Below are 25,984 nucleotides of genomic sequence, written 5' to 3' on the forward strand. Positions count from 1 at the left end.
GCGTCTTTTGACCCTTCCCATTGACATAAAGTACTGTATATAGCATCTTTGTAGCAGAAAATACCTGAAGAGCTAACCTGCTCGGGTAAAGTGTTATCTGAACATGCTCGGGTGCTAACTGAGTGTCTTCGGCGTGCCCGAAAAATATGTTTGAGTCCCCGCAGCTGCATTACTCACCCATGTTAGGCAATCCCTGCATGTCCAACAGCTGCGGGGACTTGAACATATTATTTGAGCATGCCTAAGTCACTGTTAGCACCCGAGCATAACACCTTAGCTCATCACTACTGAAGAATGATCAGCTCACTTCTTTTAACCGTTTGGCGTCTTTAGAAACCTGAAGTTGTTAAAAGACCGAACATATAAACAGCAAGTCGTTTTTTCATGCGAGATTGGACCCATCAGAAAAGGACGGCTAGTGCACACACCACCCTGAGTGTTCGGCCACTGTGTTTGACAGCAAGTAAAGTGGATGTTATTTCATGAACTCATGACTACTCTGCACCCAAAAAGCATAACTAAACGGGGAAAAATACCGTAAGGAGATTGCATATTTTGGTGCAGACACCTGCAGGAAAAAACACTTGTGAGAACATGGCCTTTTATCTGAAGGAAGGTAACAGTTGTGACCATTAATGAAAGAAGGAGAAATAACCAGGTGAACAGCAGACTGAAGACTTTATTCTTAACTTGGAAAAATCAAGTAAACCATTTCTGTTAAAGGTGCAACTAACAACTTATCCCCCCCACCAGTCCCGCACATATACATGTTACTAATGCATGCACAATCCTCCATTTAGTCACCCCGGAGCCACTCCAGGAAAATCCGCAAGTGGTTTGTCATCAGATTTTACTTTATCTAGATCATTAATGAGGAATGTATGGTTGTGAAAAAGAAGAACTAGTGTCAGGGGCTGTGGCAATAAAACAGGGGTTAGGAGCCCAAAAAGTTCTTTTGGCAGGTGTCCAGTTTGCAGCGATACTGGCGGTTAGATCTAAAGTACTGGGAGTGGGCACCTTCTTATTCCACTGGATGTCGTATGCGGAAAAAATGGAGATGTTGCACCTTTAAAGAGGTTTATGTATTTTTTTTGTTGTTTTTTTTTTGTAAGAGCTGACTCTTCAGAAATACATTTATTAAAACCAAAATGATCCTCTTTCACTTACTCTATTGTAACTACGTCAACAAAATTGCAGAGGAGATTCACGGCACTCAAATGCAGTTTTAAAAAGCTTGTAATATTTAACATACAATTTGCTATATATTTGTGACTATAATATACTCTAGGAAGATCAATAAATTAAGTAGGACTAGAATATTTAGGAAAAGGATAATCTTCTATCACCGCCTAAAGTCAGGACATGAAAAAGGACTATTACTGGCCACGGTACTCCTCTATAAGCAGCTGCCTCCTTGTGGCGGGAACCTGGAACGGCACTCCATTAAAATAGGAAGATAGAGTCTCACATACATATTGCAAAATCGGACACAGGAAAACAAAGTATAATAAAATATATACTGTATATATATATATATAAATAATCTTAACACAAAAGAGTGGCAAGAGGTACGACATGGAAGTGTTCAATGCACACACAAAAAAAGCAATTCAGGGTGAACCGATAGAACATTCATGTTTCATGCGAACACATTTATAGGATCTCTTATTTCTGATGGATATTGCCATTGAAACGCTTGAAAAATCCATTTTGTACGGAGTCAGAGTGATCTCTTTAGGGTTTAGCTTTCCAGTAGAAAGACGCTGTACAAAGATGGCATTTTCCCAGTCATTTCCTTCTCATTACTATTATTAACTCACTCTCTCTATACATATATATATTTATATATAATTTATTTTTAAACTTTTTTTTTTTTAAATCATTAAACCACTCAGTTTTTTAACTCTCTCTTTGCTACATCGATCTAACTAAAAAGGTTGTAACAGACAAAGTCATCTTCTGATGATATGCAAGTTTTAATGGTCAGTGAGGGAGAGGTCACCATTTTACAGCCGATAGGGGCAGGGGTGGAATGCTGTGTGTGTTTGTGGATAAGGAAAGGCATGGGCTTTAGCAGGCACAGTCCTGGTGTGGTGGAGCCTGCTGGTCGGTGAGCTGAGGTCCCTGTTTGGCTCCAGTAACAGCTGGATCAGCCGTATCCAAGCTTTCGGACATCTTTTCACAGATTATGTCCACCAAACGTTCAAATGTCTGCTTCACATTAATGTTGTCTTTCGCACTGGCTTCAAAGAATTCAAACCCTGTGAAGCAACAATGGAAGGTTAGCATGTTCTTTAACAGTTCTCACTTGCCGTGACTGCTGCGCTAACATCACGTTGACTGTGCTTCAGACAACTGAGCTCAGGAGCTCTTCCTGTTTAGATGACACGAGCCATTGATTGGATGCCATGACAGTAAGGCAACCAAAAAAGTGCCTAGAACTGGCTACATAGGCAGGGCTGAGTTGTCTCCACAACGGTTGATGTGACATGGGCGCTTCTGGCAAACTAAGCAGCGTCGGAGACCCATTGTTGCACCTGGACAGGGTAAATATATCAAAATTTGGTTTTACTACTACAAAGGAACATAAAAGAAACACTTGTCTGAATTTGGGACAACCTATAATGATTGGCCAAATTCTTCTGCCAAGACTTATATTTTTCCCCATCTCCTGGGAATGAATTGATTGGGCATGTTGAAATACAGCAGTCCGGCCATTTTTTACCTTCTGAATCTACCATTAGAGGAGAATTAGAAGCAAATATTAAATTAATGTATGACCAACAGAGCCGCAGGTTCTTCGAATAGACAGCACGGTGGCTCAGTGCCTAGCACTGCAGTCTTACAGCTCCTGGGTTCAAATCTAACCAAGGACAACATTTGCAAGGAGTTTGTATGTTCTCCCTGTATTTACGTGGGGTTCCTCACACACTGCAAAGACATACTGATACGAATTCTAGATTGTGAGCCGCAATAGGGACAGTGATGATAATGTCTGTAGAGTGCTGAGGAGTTCATGGCGCTATACACCACTCACAAAAAGGGATATTTGGCTTTTAGGTGAAATTTATGGAAAACGTTAAAAGTTGACGCTACTGTGATATTTTATCATGAAAGTAGGACATTTCAGTAGAAGCGTGCAATGGTGATTTCCTCATCTCAAACAATATATTGAAACAAAAGCCAACAACAGTGGTAGGTATACCCCAACAAAAATGTCAATGTCTAAATAACTTGTCATGTGGCCTTGAGCATCAACTACAGCTATACACAAGTAGAGTTATTGTGTGCTGAGGCGTAGCATCTCACTCTACTTGAAGGCCAGCCCTCAGGTTATTGAGGTTGTGGGGTACATAGTTATGAGCCTCTACACGGTGACTCAGCTGATCCCATAGGTTTGCTATGGGATTCGGGTCTGGAGAATGTGCAGGCCACTCCATTTGTGCAGGCTGTTTAAGTACCAATTCTAATTGAACCCTGAAATTTCTTAGGTGATTTATGGCTCAAACACCTGTTGAGAATTTTGCCCTTAAGCTCCTTGTTAGAATACCAGCAAGTTGTGCAAAAAGAACTGAAACAGTGAACAACTGGACATGTGCATTCAAAAGTTTAGAGAAGGTCACATCAGGTTCACCTGAAAAGGTTACAGTGCATTTCAGGATCTTCCTGAAATTTCATCCGAAAGCCAAATATGCCTAACTTTTTGTAAGTAGTGTATAAGTGAATAAAATAAATAAATAAAAATTGAATTTAAAAATATGCAAGGAGATTGCCAGTAGCTATGAATGATACACACTGAATAATGGCCATCGTGTTAGTATTACATGACAATTGCCATAAGTGTAGAAGTGAGTAACCGTAACTACTCGTAACCTTTCATTGGGAACAGGCTTAGAATGGTGACGTGTCTTACCCAGATGATCTGCCAGCTGTCTTCCCCGCTCTGAAGACACCACTCTTTCGTCTTCCATGTCACATTTGTTACCAACCAATAAAACTTGAGCATTGTCCCAGGAATATGTTTTTATCTGAGTTGACCTAGCAAGGTAAGTGCAGTTAAAAGGTTTCACTATAAGACATTAGCTAATGGTCATACACGCAAAACCAAAATCACACCATTAATAATTCATGCTTGTCTGAATGTAGTCCGTGCGCAGAAATGTGCTCCAGAGCAAATGCAATATTACATGTGGTGGAAGACCCACCTCTATGATACCTATGTGATCTATCAAGGCATTGCATTAGAATTTGGGGATGTCTTCATGAATCAATCTTTGCTTTTATGGAGCTATATTCAAAGTTAGACAGCATTTCACACCCCAAAATATTAATTTGTGCTAGTAGTTCTTTCTCCAATACTTAGACATCAGTGTTTGTATTGATATGCAAATAAGGCTGTAGATCTAAAGCCTCTGTCACTCCAGCTCTATTCCCTGCCCAGCGAGGCCGCCTACTGCTTGACTGACATCCTTTATGATGAGTGACTTCAGGCATTGGAGTTGGCGGCGGTGGATCATACAGCTGAAGTGAGGGAGGCTTCAGTTCTACAAATGGATCTTCATCAAGCCCATCAATTCAAACATTGATTTCTCAGTAAGAATGTTTTGCACAATGAAATATCCTTTCTATATCTTGTTCTATGCCAGTAAATAATGCATATATACACTTGGAATTGTTCCTATTGTGCACCCCTTTTTCACAGCCTGTCACAGCACATATATATGTGTCCCCTCTTTTCCCATAATATTTTTGTACATGAATAAAATCTGATAAGTTTGATCCTTGGACTATTTACCGTTCATTTTTTGTTTGTGTATTTCTAAATATGTGTAGTGTAAGTTCAGTAAAATATTAATCGCCAACCTGCCCGTTTTCAGGCGCCGTACTGGTCCTCCAGTTTCAACCCGCCGCATCACACAGGAGTTTATAAGTGAACTGAAAGTCACTTTAAGGGCTCATTCACATGATTGTATTTTCAGTTCGAGTGCTATCTGTGGAAAAAACGGACTGCACTCGAACCAATATTATTCAACGGGATAGTGCAGATGAGCGATTGTAAGACTCATCCATTCAAGTCTAGGCGTGCGTAAAAAAAAAATCAGATCCCGTACGGATGATTAGTAAATGATTAGTAGATGCTGCTATTCCAACAGATTGTATGTGATGACAAGTGAGAAAAACATGGTCCAAGTTTTGTGGAAGAACGCTCGTGTGAACCTACCCCTAATGTGTAAGTCCATGAAGGGTCAGAACAAGGATCCATAGGCTTACATTGTAAAAGAGACTTCTGGATCACACAAACTCCAGTGTGATCTCATAAGGTCGAACTGAAGGCATGCAAGTCTGTACAGGGCAGGCGCGGATGGTGATCAATAAGAACACTAATGCAACTTCAGTACAAACAGATTTAGAAAAGTTTTAGGAATACAATTTTAGTTGGTAGTGCTTCATTAAGTAATGCAAAAAATAAAATTATTATTTATATATTTTTTAATTTTTTTAAGCGACGGTGTCCTAAGAACCAGTACTCACAATAATTCTAAGGATCTAGTAAAGCTAAAGTAATTTGTAGAGAAGCCTTTATGCTGGTACATAGCACTACTCACCAGTCCTGTACAGCATTGAACGATTCTTCATTGGTTATGTCATACATCAGGATAAAGCCCATAGCCCCCCGGTAGTACGCAGTGGTAATTGTCCTGTACCTTTCCTGTCCAGCAGTGTCCTGCACAACAAAGTGGGTAGAGTAAGTGTACATATACAATAATACCATAAAACAGTACACCCACAGATTCCAAGGAAGGACAGGATACAAAGCTACAATACATTCACACACTTTAGAAAATTCTTTCACCATTCTGTTGCCGGGTTTTTCTTTTAGTTTTATCGTTTAGTGTATATGGTAGAGAAGACAATTTTCCCACGTTTGGCACGTGCAAATAAAATCTACATTACAAAATAAATTAAAAAAAAAAAAAGATTAAATTGCCTTACCTATCTATTGTTCCTGAAAGTAGATACCTGGTACATTGTCAAAATGCCACTTCCCTTTATACATTCAGGCATTGTATGCAATTTTATGTGAAAGTATAAAAGAGACCCAAACAGAAAATTAAATATAAAATACATCCTTAAAATAAAATGTTCAACATGTGCAGAGTTCATACATAAAACTTATTCCCCCTATATAATAACTGTAGAATACCTTTATGCATCCCAGTGGTTTTAAGACTTTTCGTGACACATTGTATATGACATTAGTAGGTAACGTAGATTGATGTCATTTAAAAAAACCTGAAATTTGCAAGAAAAATTTGCACTTTTCAAAGTTAATGTATCTATCTATAAAACAGATAACTTATATGACACAAATTATTTAAAGGTTTTATCCAAGACTATTCATTTTTTACAATGTGCCTAAATACTAACAAGCATGTAGTTTTTAACAATCTAATAATAACAGACCAACCAAGGCACAAAAATAAATGGGACACCCACTCGACCCGCAACCATATTAAGTCATGAAGGGCTCCCCACAGGACACTCCAAACTAGAGCTTGAAAAACAGAGATCACAAGGAGTATAAAATCCAGAGAGTATAAAAAATATATATATTTTATTAAACATATATGCCATAAACAATTATTACATACAATGGTACAAAAAGAAGGATCAGGTAATGAAGGCTTGGTCACTGGTTAAATGTTTATATAAAGTGCCATTCACAGTAAAAATAACACCATGGGATTCAATATATATAGATGCTTGCCAGTATAGATAGATAAAAATCCCACCAAAGTTGGACTGGCCAAAGCAAGATTAAATATAAGTCATAAATGTATACATCAAGTGCTCACCCATGAGCGATATATTACTGGACCAGAGCCGCCCGCCACCGACGCACGTCTCGCTGCTCTTTTTCAAGGTGCGGTACTGTCTGTCAGGCCAGGCCTATTCTTATACCCCCGCATACAGCCGTTCGCAATCACGGCGCATTATACCCGCTAACGCCCCCAGGAAGTTACATCACCAGTGTCATGGCAACGTGACGATGTAAACCATATTAAATAGTAAACGTCACTGACCAGCATTGCTACAGCCGTTCACAGCGGCAGCGTGTACTTCCGGTACAGCCCCCCGGAAATTACATCACCGGTGATATGGCAACATGAAGCCGCGCGCCAGCTTAGTCAAAAAGACGTCACTGACCTGCAGACATCAGTACCCAGCGCCTCCAGGAATGTTCCGTGTAAGGAGCTCCCGGAAGTAAGCGCACTTGTGAAACAGCCTAAAGACACCGGAGTGTCCCGTCGGAGTATCCCACAAAGACTACATAATGTGAAATAGTGCCCAAAATATTACAAACGTGCAATATTGACTGAACTCCTTGTATTTCCTCCCGCTACTAATGTACCTACACCCGACATTGCCATTTCCGTGTGTGGTTCCACTATTACTCCCCAGCCACATGCCCGCTGTCTTGGGGTCATACTTGACTCCGAGCTTTCCTTTGTCCCCCACATACGATCACTGGCTCGCTCTTGTTATCTGCACCTCAAAAACATTTCTAGAATTCGACCTTTTCTTACTTTTGACTCCGCAAAAACTCTTACTGTTTCTCTTATTCATTCTCGTATCGACTATTGTAACTCTCTTCTAATCGGTCTCCCTCTTACCAAACTCTCCCCCTCCAATCTGTCTTGAATGCTGCTGCCAGGATCATATTCCTCACCGATCGTTATACCGATGCATCTACCTTGTGCCAGTCCTTACACTGGCTACCCATCCACTCCAGAATCCAGTACAAACTTATTACCCTCACCCACAAAGCTCTTCATGGCTCAGCACCACCCTACATCTCCTCCCTTGTTTCATTATACCATCCTACCCGCGCCCTCCGTTCTGCTGATGACCTGAGGTTAGCATCCTCAATAATCAGAACCTCCCACTCAAGTCTCCAAGACTATACACGTGCTGCGCCAATTCTTTGGAATGCACCTCCCAGGTCAATACGATTAGTCCCCAATCCCCACATTTTTAAGCGTGCCCTGAAAACTCATTTATTCAGACTGGCCTACCGCCTCAACACATTAACCTAATCTATCCCTATGTGGCACAGCCAAAAGTTTTTACCATAGCCAGGTTCCCCGCATCATGTTCACATATGCTTTATGCATCCATTAGCCCTCTGCATCTGTACTGTTACCCACTTAACATTATGGCTGGTCCATACAATCAGTGCAATTGTTACCACCCACCTTTCGTGTCTCCTTTTTTCCTCATAGATTGTAAGCTTGCGAGCAGGGCCCTCATTCCTCTTGGTATCGGTTATGATCTATGTGATTGTTTTGCTGTAATGTCTATTGTCTGTACAAGTCCCCTCTGAAATGTAAAGTGCTGCGGAATATGGCGCTATAGAAATAAAATTTATTATTATTAATATTCTATTATTACATAAATGTATATAATTATAAAAATCATATACAATATATATACCAAACGTGAACTAATTCACAATTAAAACAAATGTGCCATATAGTGTAATTGTGAAAATATGTGAAAATTACATAATAATAAGAACATATATATTACAGGTGAAATTACAAAGTACGAGTCACTAGATGTATAGTTGTCTTGTGTGATAAACTGGATATTCTCTAAATCGAATAGGTCATGCAAGGCCCGCCATATGTATTCATCTCTCCAAACATCCAATCCATAACAAAAATAATTAAAACACTAGAAAAAACACATAATTAGTATAAAGGAGACAAAACACAAAAAAGACACACATAGTTAAAAAGAAAACCAGGATGCTAGGGAAACCCTAAAATTTCCCTAGAGAAATGAGCGAAAACTCAGTTGCTCATTGAGACCTGCCGGGGCTACGGTATCAAGTACCGCAATCCACCGACATTCTCGTTGAGCTAGTGCACGCTTGAGGTCACCTCCTCTGATGCCGGCACGAACCCGGTCAATTCCTCAAGCGACAAAGCCTGAAGAATTGCAATTGTGTTTAAGGCGAAAATGCTTTGGGATAGCCTTCAAAGTATTAATGTCCAATACTTCCTGAGCAGCCTCAATGTCCCTAATATGCTCCCGTATTCTTATACGCAACTCCCTCGCTGTCAAACCAGTATATATTGTGGACTAATATGCTCAATGAGCAACTGAGTTTTCGCTCATTTCTCTAGGGAAATTTTAGGGTTTCCCTAGCATCCTGGGTTTCTTTTAACTATGTGTGTCTTTTTTGTGTTTTGTCTCCTTTATACTAATTATTAGTTTTTTCTAGTGTTTTAATTATTATTTTTGTTATGGATTGGATGTTTGGAGAGATGAATACATATGGCGGGCCTTGCATGACCTATTCGATTCGGAGAATATCCGGTTTATCACACAAGACAACTATACATCTAGTGTACTTACTTTGTAATTTCACCTGTAATATATAAGTTCTTATTATTGTTATATAATTTTCACAATTACACTAATATGGCACAATTGTTTTTATTGTATATGATTTTTATAATTATATATATTTATGTCATAATAGATAGAATATTGCATGTTTGTAATATTTTTGGCACTATTTCACATTATGTAGTCTTTGTAGGATACTCCGACGGGACATTCCGGTGTCTTTAGGCTGTTTCACAAGTGCGCTTACTTCCGGGAGCTCCTTACACGGAACATTGCTGGAGGCGCTGGGTACTGATGTCTGCGGGTCAGTGACGTCTTTCTGACTAAGCTGGCGCGCGGCTTCATGCTGCCATGCCACCGGTGATGTAATTTCCGGGGGGCTGTACCGGAAGTACGCGCTGCCGCTGTGAACGGCTGTAGCAATTGCTGGTCAGTGACGTTTACTATTTAATATGGTTTACAGCGTCACGTTGCCATGACACTGGTGATGTAACTTCCTGGGGGCGTTACCGGGTATAATGCGCCGTGATTGCGAACGGCTGTATGCGGAGGTATAAGAATAGGCCTGGCCTGACACACAGTACCGCACCTTGAAAAAGAGCAGCGAAACGCGCGTCTGTGGCGGGCGGCTCTGGTCCAGTAATATATCGCTCATGGGTAAGCACTTGATGTATACATTTATGACTTATATTTAATCTTGCTTTGGCCAGTCCAACTTTGGTGGGATTTTTATCTATCTATACTGGCAAGCATCTATATATATTGAATCCCATGATGCTATTTTTACTGTGAATGGCACTTTGGCACTTTATATAAACATTTAACCAGTGACAGAGCCTTCATTACCTGATCCTTCTTTTTGTACCATTGTATGTAATAATTGTTTATGGCATATATGTTTAATAAAATATATATATTTTTTATACTCTTTGGACTTTATACTCCTTGTGATCTCTATGTTTTTCAGTTTTTAACTATCTGCCTGATTTGCCCAACACAGATCTCTGCAGGCATAGAGCAGTCACAGACCACACCTGCAGGCGATTCTGTGGCTTCCGCTGATGTCACATTGACAGAGCAGCAGCTTCTCTTCCACTCCGTTGAAGGGGAGTAACTGCCAACATCTTTCTGATTGATAGTTGGCTCGCCACTGCATGACTGCAGGAAGCCAGCTGTCAATCAGCATGACGTCAGCAGTCACGCCTTGTGGACAGAGCTGCCCAGAAGATGATATGCTGTCTTGACGCGGAGCAGTTGAATCGCCGTCGTGACCGCTGTTAGCTAGTCAGCAGCTACCTGCCAGTTTTCTTGGGTCATAGTAGAAAAATAACTTTGTCTTCGATAACCCCCTTTAACAACTAACATTTCTAATATTTCTACTTCGACGTTTTGTACACATTTATTTTTGGGGGGGACTTTGATAAGTTTAATAGCAATTTTACAAATTTTCAGGAAATTTTCAAAAATCTACTTTTTTTTTTTTTTTATGAGTTCATTCCGGTCTCAAGTGCATTTGAGTAGCTGATATATCCAAAGCCTCACACAAATCACCCCATTTTAAAAAGTCCACCGCAAGAAAATAGGGATGGATCTACTATGTCAAGATATAAAAGGCAAAATCCACAGGTCTCGGAATCTGTCACCCTTTTCTTCACGCTGTATGTAAATGAGTTGGGTCTGGTCCGGTGTTTTTGCTCCTTTCCTCCACCCCTCCTTGGCCGCTGTATGCAATATTTCAGGTAATATTTCTTAAATATTACTTAAAACAGTATTTCAGAAGTTTGTTTCTTATGGGAAAGAAGAATTCAAATTGGAAAGAAAAAAAGAAAAATTCAATGTTTTCCATTAAAATTGTAATTTTAGCTGCAAATTATTTATTTTCATAATTAGTAAGAGAAAACACCCCACAATTGGTTACCCAATTCCTGCAGAGTATGGCAATACTTTATACTTGGCTTTCAGTGTAAATTTTCCTGGACTGGCTTTGATTGGCCACTGAGGTATTACTATAGAACCCCACCCCCCTCCCACTTTAGAAGTGACCCCATTTTGGAAACTACACCCAGCAGAAATTCATCTAGGGAAGTAGTGATCATTTTGGACCCACGGGTACGTCACAAATTTTTAGAAAATTGGGACACAAAAATGAAAAATTGCATTTTTTTCCCACAATAATGTTTCCCTAGCCTAAAAAAAAATTGTTATGCAGTTTCTCCTGAACAGTGTGACATTCCTATAAGTGGCTGGATACTACTTTTTGGTCTTGCTGCAGGGCTTGGATGGGAAGGAGTGCTACGATAATTAATTATATATATTAATAGTTTAGACTTTTACAAACTCGGCAATACCAAATGCTTATTTTTAATGGGGTAAAAGAGAGATGATTGAATCTTTATTTTTTTTTTAAATGTTTTATGTTCTTGAAGCATTGTTATTTTTTTAACACAAATTTTTAGTTTCCTTAGGGGAATTGCACCTACGATTGTTTGATCGCTTATACTATATACTGCAATACCACTATATTGCAGCATATGGTGGAAATCTATGATGCGTTGCAGTGTTGCGTTACTGGTGTATGTTCCATTTAAGCGCCACTCTCAGAGATTGACATTTAAATAGTTAACATCACGGTGGGAACTCGGCAGTAAGAGACAGATGACGTCTATGTAATATAGCCGGTATCTGCCGCAGGTGGACATTATTTGCTCCCTACTGCAGGAAGGGGTTAAAGCACGTTTGCTAAATTTACTGAAAAACAGCATTTTTATGAAAAATTATGATCATGATTCCACAGTACTGAAAAGTTCAGCCTAAAAAAGTTTCTGTCGATTGGTTACGGTACATTTTTTATTTTTGACTAATTTACATTTTGGTGGCAACGATAATGTATGCAGTTACCTATCAAAATTGGTGCAAGTGAAATCTGAAGCAAAAGGTTACCACACCTAAACTTCAGGAGCTCTTTAATAGCAGAATATGATTGGTTGATATGTGGACATGTCACCAGAGTTTACAATCTAAACTGCAAATATTCATAAAAAGATTTCTTAGACCTAATGAGCTTGGTGTACTTTAACAATCTATTTCCGGATACAGAGAAAGCTCATAAGTCCTATGTAACCTCCACCCGTCTAGCCTGACTGACAGCTCCTCAATGTCCCTCCTCCCTGCTGCTGCCTCACAGTGTTTAGTACAAGCTGCGGCTGTAAGTCAAGCTGGGTGGGCAGAGATTGAACGCCCACAAAATGCTCTATTTAATAGGATTTTACATCCATCTTGATGTTGATTTTCAAAATAACTACACCAGTTTCATTAGGTCAAGGGTATCTATTTAAAGAAGCACTCCCATCAAAGTTTTTATCTTACTATATACCAATTATCATGTTATATAGCACTGTGTATTTACAATTGCTCATTTTACCTTTATAGGCTGTGTTCACACACAGCGTTTTTTTTTGCGGATTTGGCAAAAAATCTGCTTAAAAAACGCTTAAAAGAAGCTTCCCATTCATTTTAATGCATTTTGCACTTTTTGTGCATATTGATGCTTTTTTTTTCCGCGAAAAAAACACTTTGCGGTAAAAAACGCAGCATGCTCATTAATTTTGCGGATTTTTCAGCATTTCTGGCTATTTCTGTGTGTCTGGGGCCGCGCGGAAAAAACCCGCATAAAAACGCGCAGAAAACGCACGTGAAAAAACGCGCGGTTTCTGGGAAGGAGTCCGGTTTTTATGCAGACATTTTCTGCATACGTGTGCACAGAGCCTTACTCTGCTAATCCTTCTCTTTTCTACGTAGAAACAGGAAGTCTCTTGTCCCTGCATTTATCATTCCCCTCTACAACCCCTAACCCAGCTGCTCTGCTTCTCCTGCCAGGGACTTATACTGTGACTCATACAGGGAAAACCAGCCTCCTGTTTCTACATAGAGCTCAGAAGGATTCAGCGACACTGTTTCCACTTGATGTCATAGAACTAACGGAAAGAGAAGAATTAGCTGGGTAGAAAGGGAAAATGAGCAATTGTAACTACTCAGTGCTATATAATATGATGACTAACATATTTGATGGGAATGCTTATAAAATAATGTTTGTTCGTTGTGTAAAGTCTGATGGTAGATATTCTAAATGTTCTTAGAGCAGGACTATGTAGCATGATCCTACGGCAGGCAGGGGAAGCATCCCACCCATAGTCAGGCCTTTACACTGGAAATGAATGAAGAATAAATGTTTAGAAAGACACATTTTCCATGTACATTATACTCCTGAACAAACCCTTTAAATCGTATCGTAACTACAATCTTCCTTTACCCTGTATACAGGTTGTTAATAAAGCAAGGCTTTCTGACAGTAACCCACACTGTCTGCTGCGCGGTAGTGACTAATGCGCGATAATGGAATTCTAATGGAAAGTGTCACAACATCTCCAACTGACGACCGACCGTGCTCCGTCATACAGACTCCAGCAATGTCTGCAAATTCATGGATTATGGAGGTGTTCATCCGAAACCTCAAAGTAAGAGAAACAAGTAACAGCTTCATATATTTACATCTCTCCTACCTGATGAATGCTCAAAAAACAAACAGTGCAGGTAATGCATGTCTAAAACTGGGTCACATTTTATAGAAATGACTTACTGCCGCCTTGTATGGGAGCAGAGGACAGTAGGAATTAATTGATCAAACTTCCAACATCTTATATTGATCGCGTGCCATATAAATAGCCAGACGCTACCATTTAAGGCTAGGTTCACACTTGTTCGTCTGCACACGCACGCATGAAAAAAGACGTATTTCTTTTAATTGTATGTAAGTGAGGGTCAGAAATCCGACATACATGTCATGCAATTTGCATACTTCTGGCCACATTCCGACTAGACATTTCCGGCCTCGTTCAATACACTTGCATTCCATTAAATCCACACACGTCTAGTCAGCACAGTCACATGTATGCAAATTGCATACTTGCGGCCACCGCTGGGTACGTAGAGTGGCTGTAGACTTGTAGCCGAAGTCCGGACAATCCCTTTAATAAAGGGAAAGGTGCCAATCCGCATCAATGAATAGAGACATCGGTACAAGTATGACCGTATATTTAACCCCTTCCTGACATTTAAAGTACATGTACGTCATGTCCTCTCTTTGCAGTCTTCTATATTGAATTAACGTCACGCAATTTTCACCTCCTGGTCTTCCTTCCTCTTGGACTTCCCTTCTCCCCTATACCTACCACCCTGAGTCCGTTTTATAATAGCGTTCATATCATCTTTGTCCGTCAGGTACATTTGAGTATGTTCCATATTAGATACCTTGCCGGTCTATTAGCACATAAGTTGCCTTCACTAGCCCTTAGGGACACACATACGTCAGCTATGACGCATTCCATGTGGAAACTCACTTCCGGGTTCCATTGGAACGCAAACAATAGCGGTGAGACGCACCAGCACATCACTTCCGGTGACGCACTTCCGGGTGCGGCGGGAACACTTGTCCCGCCCACGGTTTTCTTAACCTTCGTCATAGACTGCCTGCGAACTAGCGGTGGACACCGCGTTCCCTCCTGGCAGACAACGCCACTATCAACCACCGGTAAGGAACACTATTCAAATCCTCACATATGCTCTCTATATGGACATGTACTTGACCACACCGTCTCTTCTACACAGACAGCCATACACGCCTGTTGGTTTTTTTAAGGGTCCCCCCGTGTTTGTTTGACCACAGACAACTTGGGGTAGGTTGTACATGGGAGTTATTCCCTTATTACATAATTTGCATGGATTGTCACTTGTGTTCTTTTCTTATGACAGATTTAATCAATGACAGCACTTTGGTCATATATTATACCTTTAATTAGCCATCATAGGACCTATTCTACGTACCAGGTTGGTCACCCGGTACGGCATACTACTGAATTAATAAATTCAATTCTCTTTCTAATTGAAGGATTTTTTCATTACCCTCATAGAATAACCTGATGCAATTAGGGTTGAGGACCCCTTCAGGATTTTACACAATCTTGGCCAAATAAGAAACAATCCCTGCAGTATATTACTTGTGTAAGTGATCATATCCTATAGATACAATATATCAATCCACTATCCTTAAAGGGTACACAATGATTATTTTTATAGGCTCTGTACACACGGACAGTTCAGGAGCAGTCTGGTATGTTTTTCCCTTTTCCTTTTATCCCAACTCCTCCCCACTTGTGCACTAAAGATTGTATTATATTTATCAGTTATATTTTCTTGATATACTTACAGATGAAGTGATTAGTCATTTTTGTTTTTATTTCTATTTTTTCTGTGACACCTTGATTTCTGCAGTATATTGAAGGTCAGTTGTTTTGACCGAAACGTTTACCGTTGACTGCAAATAAAATTCTTCATTCAAAAGTTGAGTGCCAAAATTTACTTTACTATGATCAGAACGGACTTCCTGACCAGTTCAGTACATGTACATCATGGCAATCACCAGCGCACAGGGGGTGATTCTGACAGCTGACACTCTGCTTTCAGTGCCAGGATCAGTACCTGCACCGCTTGCGGCACTCTAATCCCCTAAATGCTGCGCAGCATTTAGAGAGCAGGAAGAGGGAAAAAAGTCCATCTGCCCTTGGATTAGAGACCCCGCGACTCATTGCGGGGTCCCGATCGTTGCCATGGCAATTCGATGTCATCATGATGACATCCGAGTCACCAGGCACTAGCAAGTTAGTTATATCATGCACTGTGCTTGACCTAACTAACTTGTGTCTGCAGGGCTGAGATCCTATAAGGTATGGTGATGCTCTTGAATTGCTATACCTTATAACTGCAATAACTTCAATCAGACTACAGAAAGTGAAAGTCACATAGTGACACCAAGTAAAAAATGGGGAAAAAAAAGGTGAAAAAAAGTTGTAACAATATATAAAAATAATCTAAATATAAATATTATGAAAAAAACAAAAAAGTAGGCATATTTGGTATCACCGCGTTGGGAACGACCCGACCTATACAACTGTCTCACTAGTTAACCCCTTTAGTGAACACCGTAAAATAAAAAACGAGGCAAAAAACAATGCTTTATCATTATACTGCCGAACAAAAAGCAATCAAAAAGACGGATATAAATAACAATAGTATCGCTGAAAGTCATCTTGTCCCGAAAAAATCAAGCTGCCATACAGCTCCATCAGATGAAAACTAAGTCATAGCTCTCAGAATAAAACAATGCAAAAATAATTAATTTTTTCTTTAACCCCTTTACTCCCAAGGGTGGTTTGCATGTTAATTCCCGGGCCAATTTTTACAATTCTGACCACTGTCCCTTTATGAGGTAATAACTCTGAAACGCTTCCATGGATTCCGGTGATTCTGACATTGTTTTCTCATGACATATTGTACTTCATGTTAGTGGTAAAATTTCATTCATATAACTTGCGTTTATTTGTGAAAAAAATGGAAATTTGGAGAAAATTTTGAAAATTTTGCAATTTTCCAACTTTGAATTTTTATGCTCTTAAATCACAGAGATACGGCACACAAAAAACTTAATAAGTAACATTTCACATATGTTTACTTTACATCAGCACAATTTGGGAACCAAAATTTTTTTTTGTTAGGAAGTTATAAGGGTTAAAAGTTGACCAGCGATTTCTCATTTTTACAACACCATTTCATTTTTAAGGACCACGTCACATTTGAAGTCACTTTGAGAGGTCTATATGATAGAAAATACCCAAAGTGACACCATTCTAAAAACTGCACCCCTCAAGGTGCTCAAAACCATATTCAAGAAGTTTATTAATCCTTTAGGTGCTTCACAGGAATTTTTTGAACGTTTAAAAAAAAATGAACATTTAACTTTTTTTCACAAAAAAAATTACTTCAGGTTCATTTTTTTTATTTTACCAAGGGTAACAGGAGAAATTGGACTGGAAAAGTTATTGTGCAATTTGTCCTGAGTACGCCGATAACTGATATGTGGGGGGGAACCACTGTTTGGGCGCATGGCAGAGCTCAGAAGGGAAGGAGCGCCGTTTGACTTTTTCACTGCAAAATTGGCTGGAATTCAGATTGGATGCCATGTCAAGTTTGAGAGCCCCTGATGTGCCTAAACAGTGGAAACCCCCCCACACACAAGTGACCCCATTTTGGAAACTAGACCCCCCCCAAGGAACTTATCTAGATATGTGGTGAGCACTTTGAACCCCCAAGGGCTTCACAGAAGTTTATAACGTACAGCCGTACAATAAAAAAAAATCGTATTTTTTTCCACAAAAATGATCCTTTCACCCCCAATTTTTATTTTCCCAAGAGTAACAGGACCCCAAAAGTTATTGTGCAATTTGTCCTGAGTACGCTGATACCCCATATATGGGGGTAAACCACTATTTGAGCACATGGCAGAACTCGGAAGGGAAGCAGCGCCATTTAACTTTTTTGGCTGGAATTGAGATCGGACACCGTGTCGCGTTTGGAAAGCCACTGATGTGCCAAAACAGTGGAAATTCTAACTCCAACCCTAACCCTAATGGGAAAATGGAAATAAATACATTTTTTTTATTTTATTATTTTTCCCTAACTAAGGGGGTGATTTACTATTTAGGGCGGATTTTTATGTTTGGCAGTTGTCACACACTAAAATACGCTTTTTATTGTAAAAATAGTAAAAATTGTAATAGTAAAAATATGGTAAAATTGATAAAGCGGTTTTATTCTTCGGGTCAGTACGGTTACAGCAATACCTAATTTAAGTCTTTTTTTATGTTTTGGCACTTTTATGCAATGAAAATTTATATAAAAAATAATTTTTTTTGCATCGCTTTATTCTGCGAGCTATAACTTTTTTATTTTTTCGCTGATGACGCTGTGTGGCGGCTCGCTTTTTGCAGGACAAGATGACGTTTTCAGCGGTACCATGGATATTTATATGCGTCTTTTTTATCGCGCGTTATTGCACTTTTTGTTCGGCAGTATGATAAATCATTTTTTGCTTCGTTTTTTATTTTTATTTTTTAAGGGGTTCGCTAAAGGGGTTAACTAATGGGACAGATTTATAGGGTGGGTCATTACGGACGCGGCGATACCAAATATGTGTACTTTCGTTTTTTTTTTATTTTCAAAAAATGAATTTATTAGGGAATTTTTTTTTTCAATTTAGCCATTTTTTTAAAATTATTTTTACACTTTTTTTTACTTTATTATAATGTCCCAGGGGGGACATCACTGTCATGTGACTGCACTGCTGCAGGCTTCCTCATGCCTGCACTCTGCGGGCAGTGAGGAAGCCAGCTCCCTGCAGGCCCCCGAAGGTCCCCATCGCCATATTGGATCTGGGGACCTGCAGGGAGGGAGGCCCTCGCAGCAGCGCTGCATATAGCGCTGCTGTGGGGGTCGCAGGAAAGCACGGAGGGAGCCCCCTTCCTGCCGATGCTTCCTCTAACCCCCGGTACACCGCGATCATGTTTGATCGCGGTCTGCCAGGGGTTAACGTGTCAGGGGCGGTCCGTTACCACCCCTGACACATAGTGCCGGGTGTCAGCTGTGATAATCAGCTGACACCCGGCCGCGATCAGCTGTGCTCCCCCCGTGAGCGCAGCTGATCGCACTAGACTTACTATTCCATCCTTGGGACTTAGGTCCCAGGTCATATGGACGGAATAGTACGTCTAATGTAGGAAAGGGGTTAAAATAGTTTCATTGTGTAAAAACTATATACATGAGGTATCGTTGTAATCGTACAAACCCAAAGAATAAAGCTGCCTTACCAATTTTATCACACGCGGAATGACATTTAAAAAAAGCCCAAAAAACAATTCCTGAATTTCTGGTTTTTATCTATTCTGTCTCATAAAAATCAGAATAGAAAGCGGTCAAAAAATGTCATGTGCCAGATTCGGTAAGGTGCATTATCATCCACATCCTCTTAGTGACTAAGACCATGTTAGCACAATGGTGGAAGAAAGTCGAGGTTCCTAAGTTTTCGGACATACTTGATAAAATAGGCCAACATAGTGATTTAGAACTCAGATTTGCGATTAACAACAATCACATCCACAAATATACAAAAAAATGGAAGACTTGGAACAACAAATTCCATATCAAATACACCTATTAAGAGGTATTATATTTTGAGGCCTAAACATGGCCGTTGTAGTACCGGGATTTCGTATCTCCTTCCAAGAATGTTACCCCATAATAAGGATTGTCGATTTTCTTTTCCTTTTTTGTTATTTGCTATATGCTATTCTATGCTATTTAATGCCTATTTGTGGGTTCTCTAGTTTTAAATTTTTTCCGTACCTGTACAAGGTTCTTTACTTCCCTTTCCTCCCTCCCTACCTTCCTTCCCTTACCCTGTTTAATGACTGAAAACCAATAAAATTATTTGAAAAGAAAAAATGTCATGTGCCCGAAAATAGTACCAATAAAAAAAGTCAACTCGTCCAGCAAAAAATAAGCTCACACATGACTTAGTCAGCAGAAATATGGAAAAATTATAGCTTTTTAAAATACAGTGATGCAAAAAAATAGTTTTTGAAAACAAAAAAGCATCTTTTAGTGTGCGACAGCAGCCAAACATAAAAACCCAATATAAATCTAACGCTGTCATCGCACCGACCCGAAGAATAAAGTCGCCTAATCACTTATACCGCACAAGGAACAGCATAAAAAATAAATAAAACCAATTCTTCATCTGCTGTTGACTTTTTCATTCTGCCTCCCAAAGATCGCAGTAAGGCTCAGCGCGCATTTATCCTGCGCTCTGCGCTGAACGTTTACACCGGGGTTTCCATGTAAATCTCTGAAATACGCGATTCAGACAGAACCTCCTATAATAAGGCCGATGCAGGCGCTGTGGATGCCATCTGGCCTGTGATCCAGCAGTGTCTGTCTTTTTTATTAGAAGTGCATAAAAGTGAACCGAGACGGAGTCAAGAGTATCTCTGCTGCCTCATTATATAGTAAATGGATCCCTCGGGGGTTTCACTCAAAGATTTAAAAGGAGACCATGATGCAAGTGCTAAGTGTAAAACGCAGGATAAATATAATCCAAATTGTTATGTAAAATGATCCCAATAAAAGCTTCAACTCAATTCTCAAAAAAGAAAGACCACACTCAAGCCTGTCATGTGTTAAAGGAAATATAGGGGTTTCCTTGTTACCGGTAGCACAAACTCTCTGGAAAAGTGAAATGGCTCCTTGACCCCCCCAAAAAAAATTCAGCAAATTCTGTGCTCCCAAATCCAAAATGTCACCTTCCCCTCTGAGCCACATATAGCGTCCATATTTTTGGCATTTCTGTAATAAGAGCCCGCCTAATTTTCAGGCGCATTCAAACAAAAAAGGAAGGACACTGTAGGACAGAATTGTAGCTGCTATTAGCCAGGGATTCATCCACATTTTCATTACTTTTAAGGGGAAGTGCACACGTAGTTTTTTGGTGGTGCGGATTTTGTAGTAAAATCCGCAGATAAATCCGCAGGACTAAAGTCCTGCGGTTTATCTGCGGTTTTGCCCTGTGGTTTCACACCTCATAATGGATAAGGTGTGAAACCGCAGCGGTTCTGCACAAAAGAATTGACATGCTGCGGATTGTAAACCGTAGCAAATCTGCACGGAAAAATCCACAGCATGTGCACAGCGTTTTTCAGTTTACCATTGAAAACAATGGTACTGTACAACACAACTAAATCTGCAGCGGACCCGTAGGGCCAAAACCGCTGCGGATCAGCAGCAGAATCCGCACCGTGTGCACATACCCTCAGTATAACAGCTTCTTAGGGCTAATGATTATCAGCAATTAGGCAGAGATTGTGCTGAAGGGATCGTGTAGGACAGGAAAGGGTGAATTGCACGTTTTTTGTGCTGCAGGCTGCAACTCATACCAAAACCCCTTCTCAGGGCTAATAATATTTTTGCTCTTAATCCTGCAAATTATTCTGAGCATTTTTACTGCAGAAGTTGTGTGTCAAAAACCTACAGCCGGACTTGGCTGGATTTCAATAGCATCGCTATATTGCTCCTGCAGTGTAACCAGTCCATGTGAGGTGGGCAAATTTTCCTGCAATTGTAATACTGCAATTTTTTTTTTCAGCAGTGAAATTTTACACTGCATTTATTGTGCTGCAGTTGTGCCTCCAAAACATTGCTTGATTACAAGTAACGTCGCTATATTGATACTGCAGTGTAAGAGATCCTTCTGAATTTTGCTGACATTGTAATACAGCAAAGTTTTCTCAACAGGAATAAATCATAAGTAATTTCACCCCTTAAAGACGCATTCAAACGGCGGTCACTAAGGGTACTTAAAAAGCAGGCTCTCACAGGCACAGTCAGTGAGACACTGACAGTCTCATGCACTGATGTACATGAGCACAGTATACATGAAAACACCAAACCGTCCCGCAAATAACAAGCCCTAATACGGCTCTTTGGCAAAAAATAAAAAAGTTACAGCTCTCAGCCGATGATGATGATGATGATGATGATGAAAAAAACAAATTCATTTATGCAAAATATTATTTGTAGTCTGTAAAAAGAATAAAGCATAAAAAAATATAAATCTGGCATCGATGCATTCATACCGACCAGATGAACAAATTGGTCTTATCACTTTTATCGCACGGTGAGCAGCGCAAATATAAGAATTGCTAGGTTCTGTATCTGAAATATCTGAATAAAAAGCGGTCAAAAAATATTCATGTGTAAAAGGGAAAGGGGGATACGGGAGAGTCAGCTCACTTCAGGAAAGCGGAATCCTCGCACAGAGCCACCCCAGACCTGGGAGTATACAAGGGCAATATAGTAAAATATTTCTCCAGCGAGGTAAAAGTAAAACTTCACATTTATTTAGAACACATTAAAAAGGTATATCAAAAGCAGGCTGAGGAATCAGGGTGAAGAATGAGAGTTAGTCCCTCCTGTTTTCCCACTGTGCTTTTGATATACCCTTTTAACGCATTCTAAATAAATGTGAAGTTTTACTTTTACCTCGCTGGAGAAATCATTATCTATATTGCCATCAAAAAATATTATGTACTCCAAAATGGTACCAGAAAAATCTGCAACTCTGCAAAAAATAAGCCCTCATACAGCTCTGTTCACCAAAAAATAAGAAAGGTTACAGCTCTCAGAATATGGCAACATATGGACTGGTCTGTGGTGTCCCATCATTTTAGGCATCTTTTTAGAACACAAGTGTGGGCGAACACATCTGATCTGTGGACGCCTTAAAAGATGTACATCACCGAAGCAGAAGCCAAAACGGAGGCCGAAGTGTCTCCATCTGCCTCATGGTGGATGTTCTGTTGGAGGTTTCGTCTGAATCGCATTTTTGTGGCATTCACACCAAAACCCCGACATAAGTGCTCAGCATAGAACACAAGAATGTGATACAGCCTTATACTGTAAGATAAATGTTATGTACCTCAAAATGTTACCAATGAAAACCTTAATTTATCCTGCACAAAACCAGCCTCCACTCAGGTCCATCATCTGTCACTGGAGCTTTAGGGTGTTCCCACATTACTGATAGAACAAAGACTCTGGAAAAGCGACATAGCTCCCACCTCCATAAATAAAATCCAGTGAATTCTGCGCTCCCAAATCCAAATACCCGTCTCCTTCGGAGCCCCACTGTGCCTGAACCACCGAAATCGGCCACATGTTTGGTATTTTTGTAATGTTGAGAAGGCACTTAATTTACGTGTGCATATCGCCAGAAGCACAAGCTGGGCACAATGTATGGGGCACTACACTGTATGAGGACACAATGTATGGGCACTAGACTGGCAGATTTGGAATTCTCCATGCTTTGCAGGTGGAACAACTTGAGATGGAGCAAGACAGGGTGATGCTACATAGCCCAGCCTCATCTCATCTGCTCAATGCAGATTGGGTGATAATGAGGAGGAGGAGGAACAGGAGCTGGTTGCCTGTGCTACAGACAGTAGTACCCACACTATCTTCATCCCGTCTGTTCAGCGTGGATGGCCTGAAGACTAGGAAGAGAGGGAGGAAGAGGAGTAGGAAAACATGGAGAGTCATTCTCTTAGTGGAGACAAGGAACTCTTGGCAGTCTGGTACACATGGCTGAGTTTATGTTTTTCTGTCTTTCTCCTGACCCTCACACTGTATGCATTTTAGTCAACACTAATTATTGGTTGGTTTCCCTTCTAGATTCACGCTACAAAGAGAACTTTAAATCTCTCCTTCTTGTGGCACAGAGGTCTAATAAAAAGTTGTAGAACCAGAAGGTCCTAGTTGAAGAATTATTTAAAAAAAATTGAGGTCACAGGTCCCTGGACAACCAAGGAGTGGAGACTAGGGAGGGACACACCAGATGCAGCAGAGGAATACTCACTTACATTGTACTCAGAAATTCATCAAAGCAGGGAAATGTAATTGATTTAATGTGTCCATTCACAGATTCTCTCTAGCATCTGTATGTAAGAGATAGTGGTGGGACACTACGCTACTGAAGCTGGAATTACCACTTCTGAACTCTTGAATGTTTGTTTCCATCAATTTCTGGGTGCTTCTTTAAGTATTTTTGGGGTCCTGCTGTAAGACCCATAACCTAGGATGCAAACCCAGCTTTAATACCCCGGGCACTACATTGCAACCCAAAATCCTTTGGGAATCTTCACATTTCAAGATGACTTGCACACAGTCAATGCACCCAGGGCCACAGGCAGCAAAACAACCCCTAGATTTCTTTGAACTTCCACCATATTTGACTGTAACCATTGTGTTCTGTTATTTGAAGGCATCATTCCATTTACAATAAACAGTAGAATGATGTGTTTACCCAAAAACCTCAATCTTAGTCTCATCTGTCCACAAGACAACTGCTGGCCCTACAAGGTTCAAACTTTACAGTACAAATTTTCTCACATCGGATGGATAAATTATATTGCAGTAGCAAAATATGGCGATGCAAAGCATAGCTGTCTGCTGGCCCTCCAAAAATGCTTAGCGAGGGCTGGCTATCTAAAATAAGAATTAGGGCCGCCTGATGGCCCTCTGACAATAGTAAATCCACCTTCTGGCCCTCTGCAAATATTGTTAGTAGAGAAATGGCCCTGAAAAGAAAAAAAAAAATTGTGACTTTCAAAGTACCTACTTCATAAATTAAACAGGATGTGTATGATCATGTCTCACACACATGACTTCAGGACCCTCATTACTAAGATTGATAAAACCATTTCTCTTCCGCAATAACCTACAAGTGAGGAAGAAAACCAAGTTTCTCCGTGACACTGACGACTACTAAGATTGATAAAACCATTGCTGACTTACGCAATAACCTACAAGTGAGGAAGAAAACCAAGTTTCTCCGTGACACTGATGACTATTTGAATAACCAAGTCTATAGATGGCATTCCTCTGATCCCTCCAGGAACTATCGTTCTACTCGACATATATACAGCCCTTCTTGCACAAGTTCCAACAGCAAACAAGGCCTATACCGCTCTAATTTTTTAGACCAATACCGATCCCATCCATACAACAGAAGACACGGAGGGGGAGGTGACACCGTAATGTAGAATCCCAGGATGACTACTAGAGCATAGGACCTCTGACATTGTTTCAACATTTCATCATACTGTCTCTCCCCAACTGAACTGACGTTGCTTCAAAAGTGCCTCACCCTCTGTCCCAGTCCCATGTTTAATACCTTTTTAATGGACCAAGAGCGTCATCGGTTTTATCGAACTTTACACCTTAAAGTACACTTTGCTGGACGAGAGACAGGGATCATGGGCAACTGACTCTCCATCTAAGATATTTACCTTCCAAGATTAACACCTACAAATCCCTAGTATTTTCCAACTACCTCGTTCCAATCACTATAAAAATAGTCTCCTGTACTACTCTAGTTGTTATCCTAAACATGTTAAGAAAGCCCTTCCCAAATCACATCACAGGATAGAATGTATTGTCTCTAATGAATCCTTTCGTACCATTAAGGTCCCGTCACACCTAGCGACGCTATAACGATCCCGACAGCGATACGACACGACAGGGATCGTTGCCGCATCGCTATGTGGTCGCTATTGAGATGTCAGACAGTCCAATCTACCCAACGACGGAGCAACGATCTAGCGTGTCATAGCGACCTTTGTAACGATGTCAGTGGTCGTTGGGACCCTGTCACATTGCATGTTCCATTGACGATTCACACCTCGATGAGGGATGTACTGTGTGACGCTGTATTTACACAGGTGTGAATTGCGCTCCCTTTCTCACGCCCTCTCAGCTCTGAATAGTGGACGCAACCGCGTCCTGATTGCCCGTGCATTTAAAAGAAGGTGACGTACTAGCGCCACCTAGTACGCCATTTCATTCAAAAAATACCTATCTGTTGTGAGTTCATTTTTCCCTTCACCATTGAGGTCTGATGAACTCCCTCCTCTGGTGAAGGAAGGTAGTGAGACTGATTACCAAACACATGGGCAAGCTAGATGATGACTGGGTGGCTGGAATTGAGGACTGGATATAAGGCTGCCGACGCCCTTCTTCCTGGCTGGTGATTTTCCTGCTGGATTCTTGGAGACCAGTCTGATTCCTG

At 40.4% G+C, this 25,984-nt stretch overlaps 1 protein-coding gene across 1 annotated transcript in view; it reads right to left on the reverse strand.

The window, feature by feature from the left end:
• Nucleotides 1–661: 661 nt before the first annotated feature.
• RAB3A (RAB3A, member RAS oncogene family) overlaps nt 662–25,984 on the reverse strand; it is an 87,799-nt gene continuing 62,476 nt past the window's right edge. Inside the window, exons 3-5 of the mRNA XM_073544926.1 lie at nt 5,607–5,725; nt 3,914–4,038; nt 662–2,261 (exon numbers count right to left, since the gene is read on the reverse strand). Coding sequence (XP_073401027.1) covers nt 2,071–2,261; nt 3,914–4,038; nt 5,607–5,725 — 435 coding nt within the window. The 3' untranslated portion in view covers nt 662–2,070. The remainder of the gene's footprint in view (nt 2,262–3,913; nt 4,039–5,606; nt 5,726–25,984) is intronic.

This window comes from Dendrobates tinctorius, unplaced genomic scaffold (assembly GCF_039654945.1).
Source record: "Dendrobates tinctorius isolate UK_male_01 unplaced genomic scaffold, ASM3965494v1 ptg000011l, whole genome shotgun sequence".
Classification (NCBI taxonomy): Eukaryota; Metazoa; Chordata; class Amphibia; order Anura; family Dendrobatidae; genus Dendrobates; species Dendrobates tinctorius.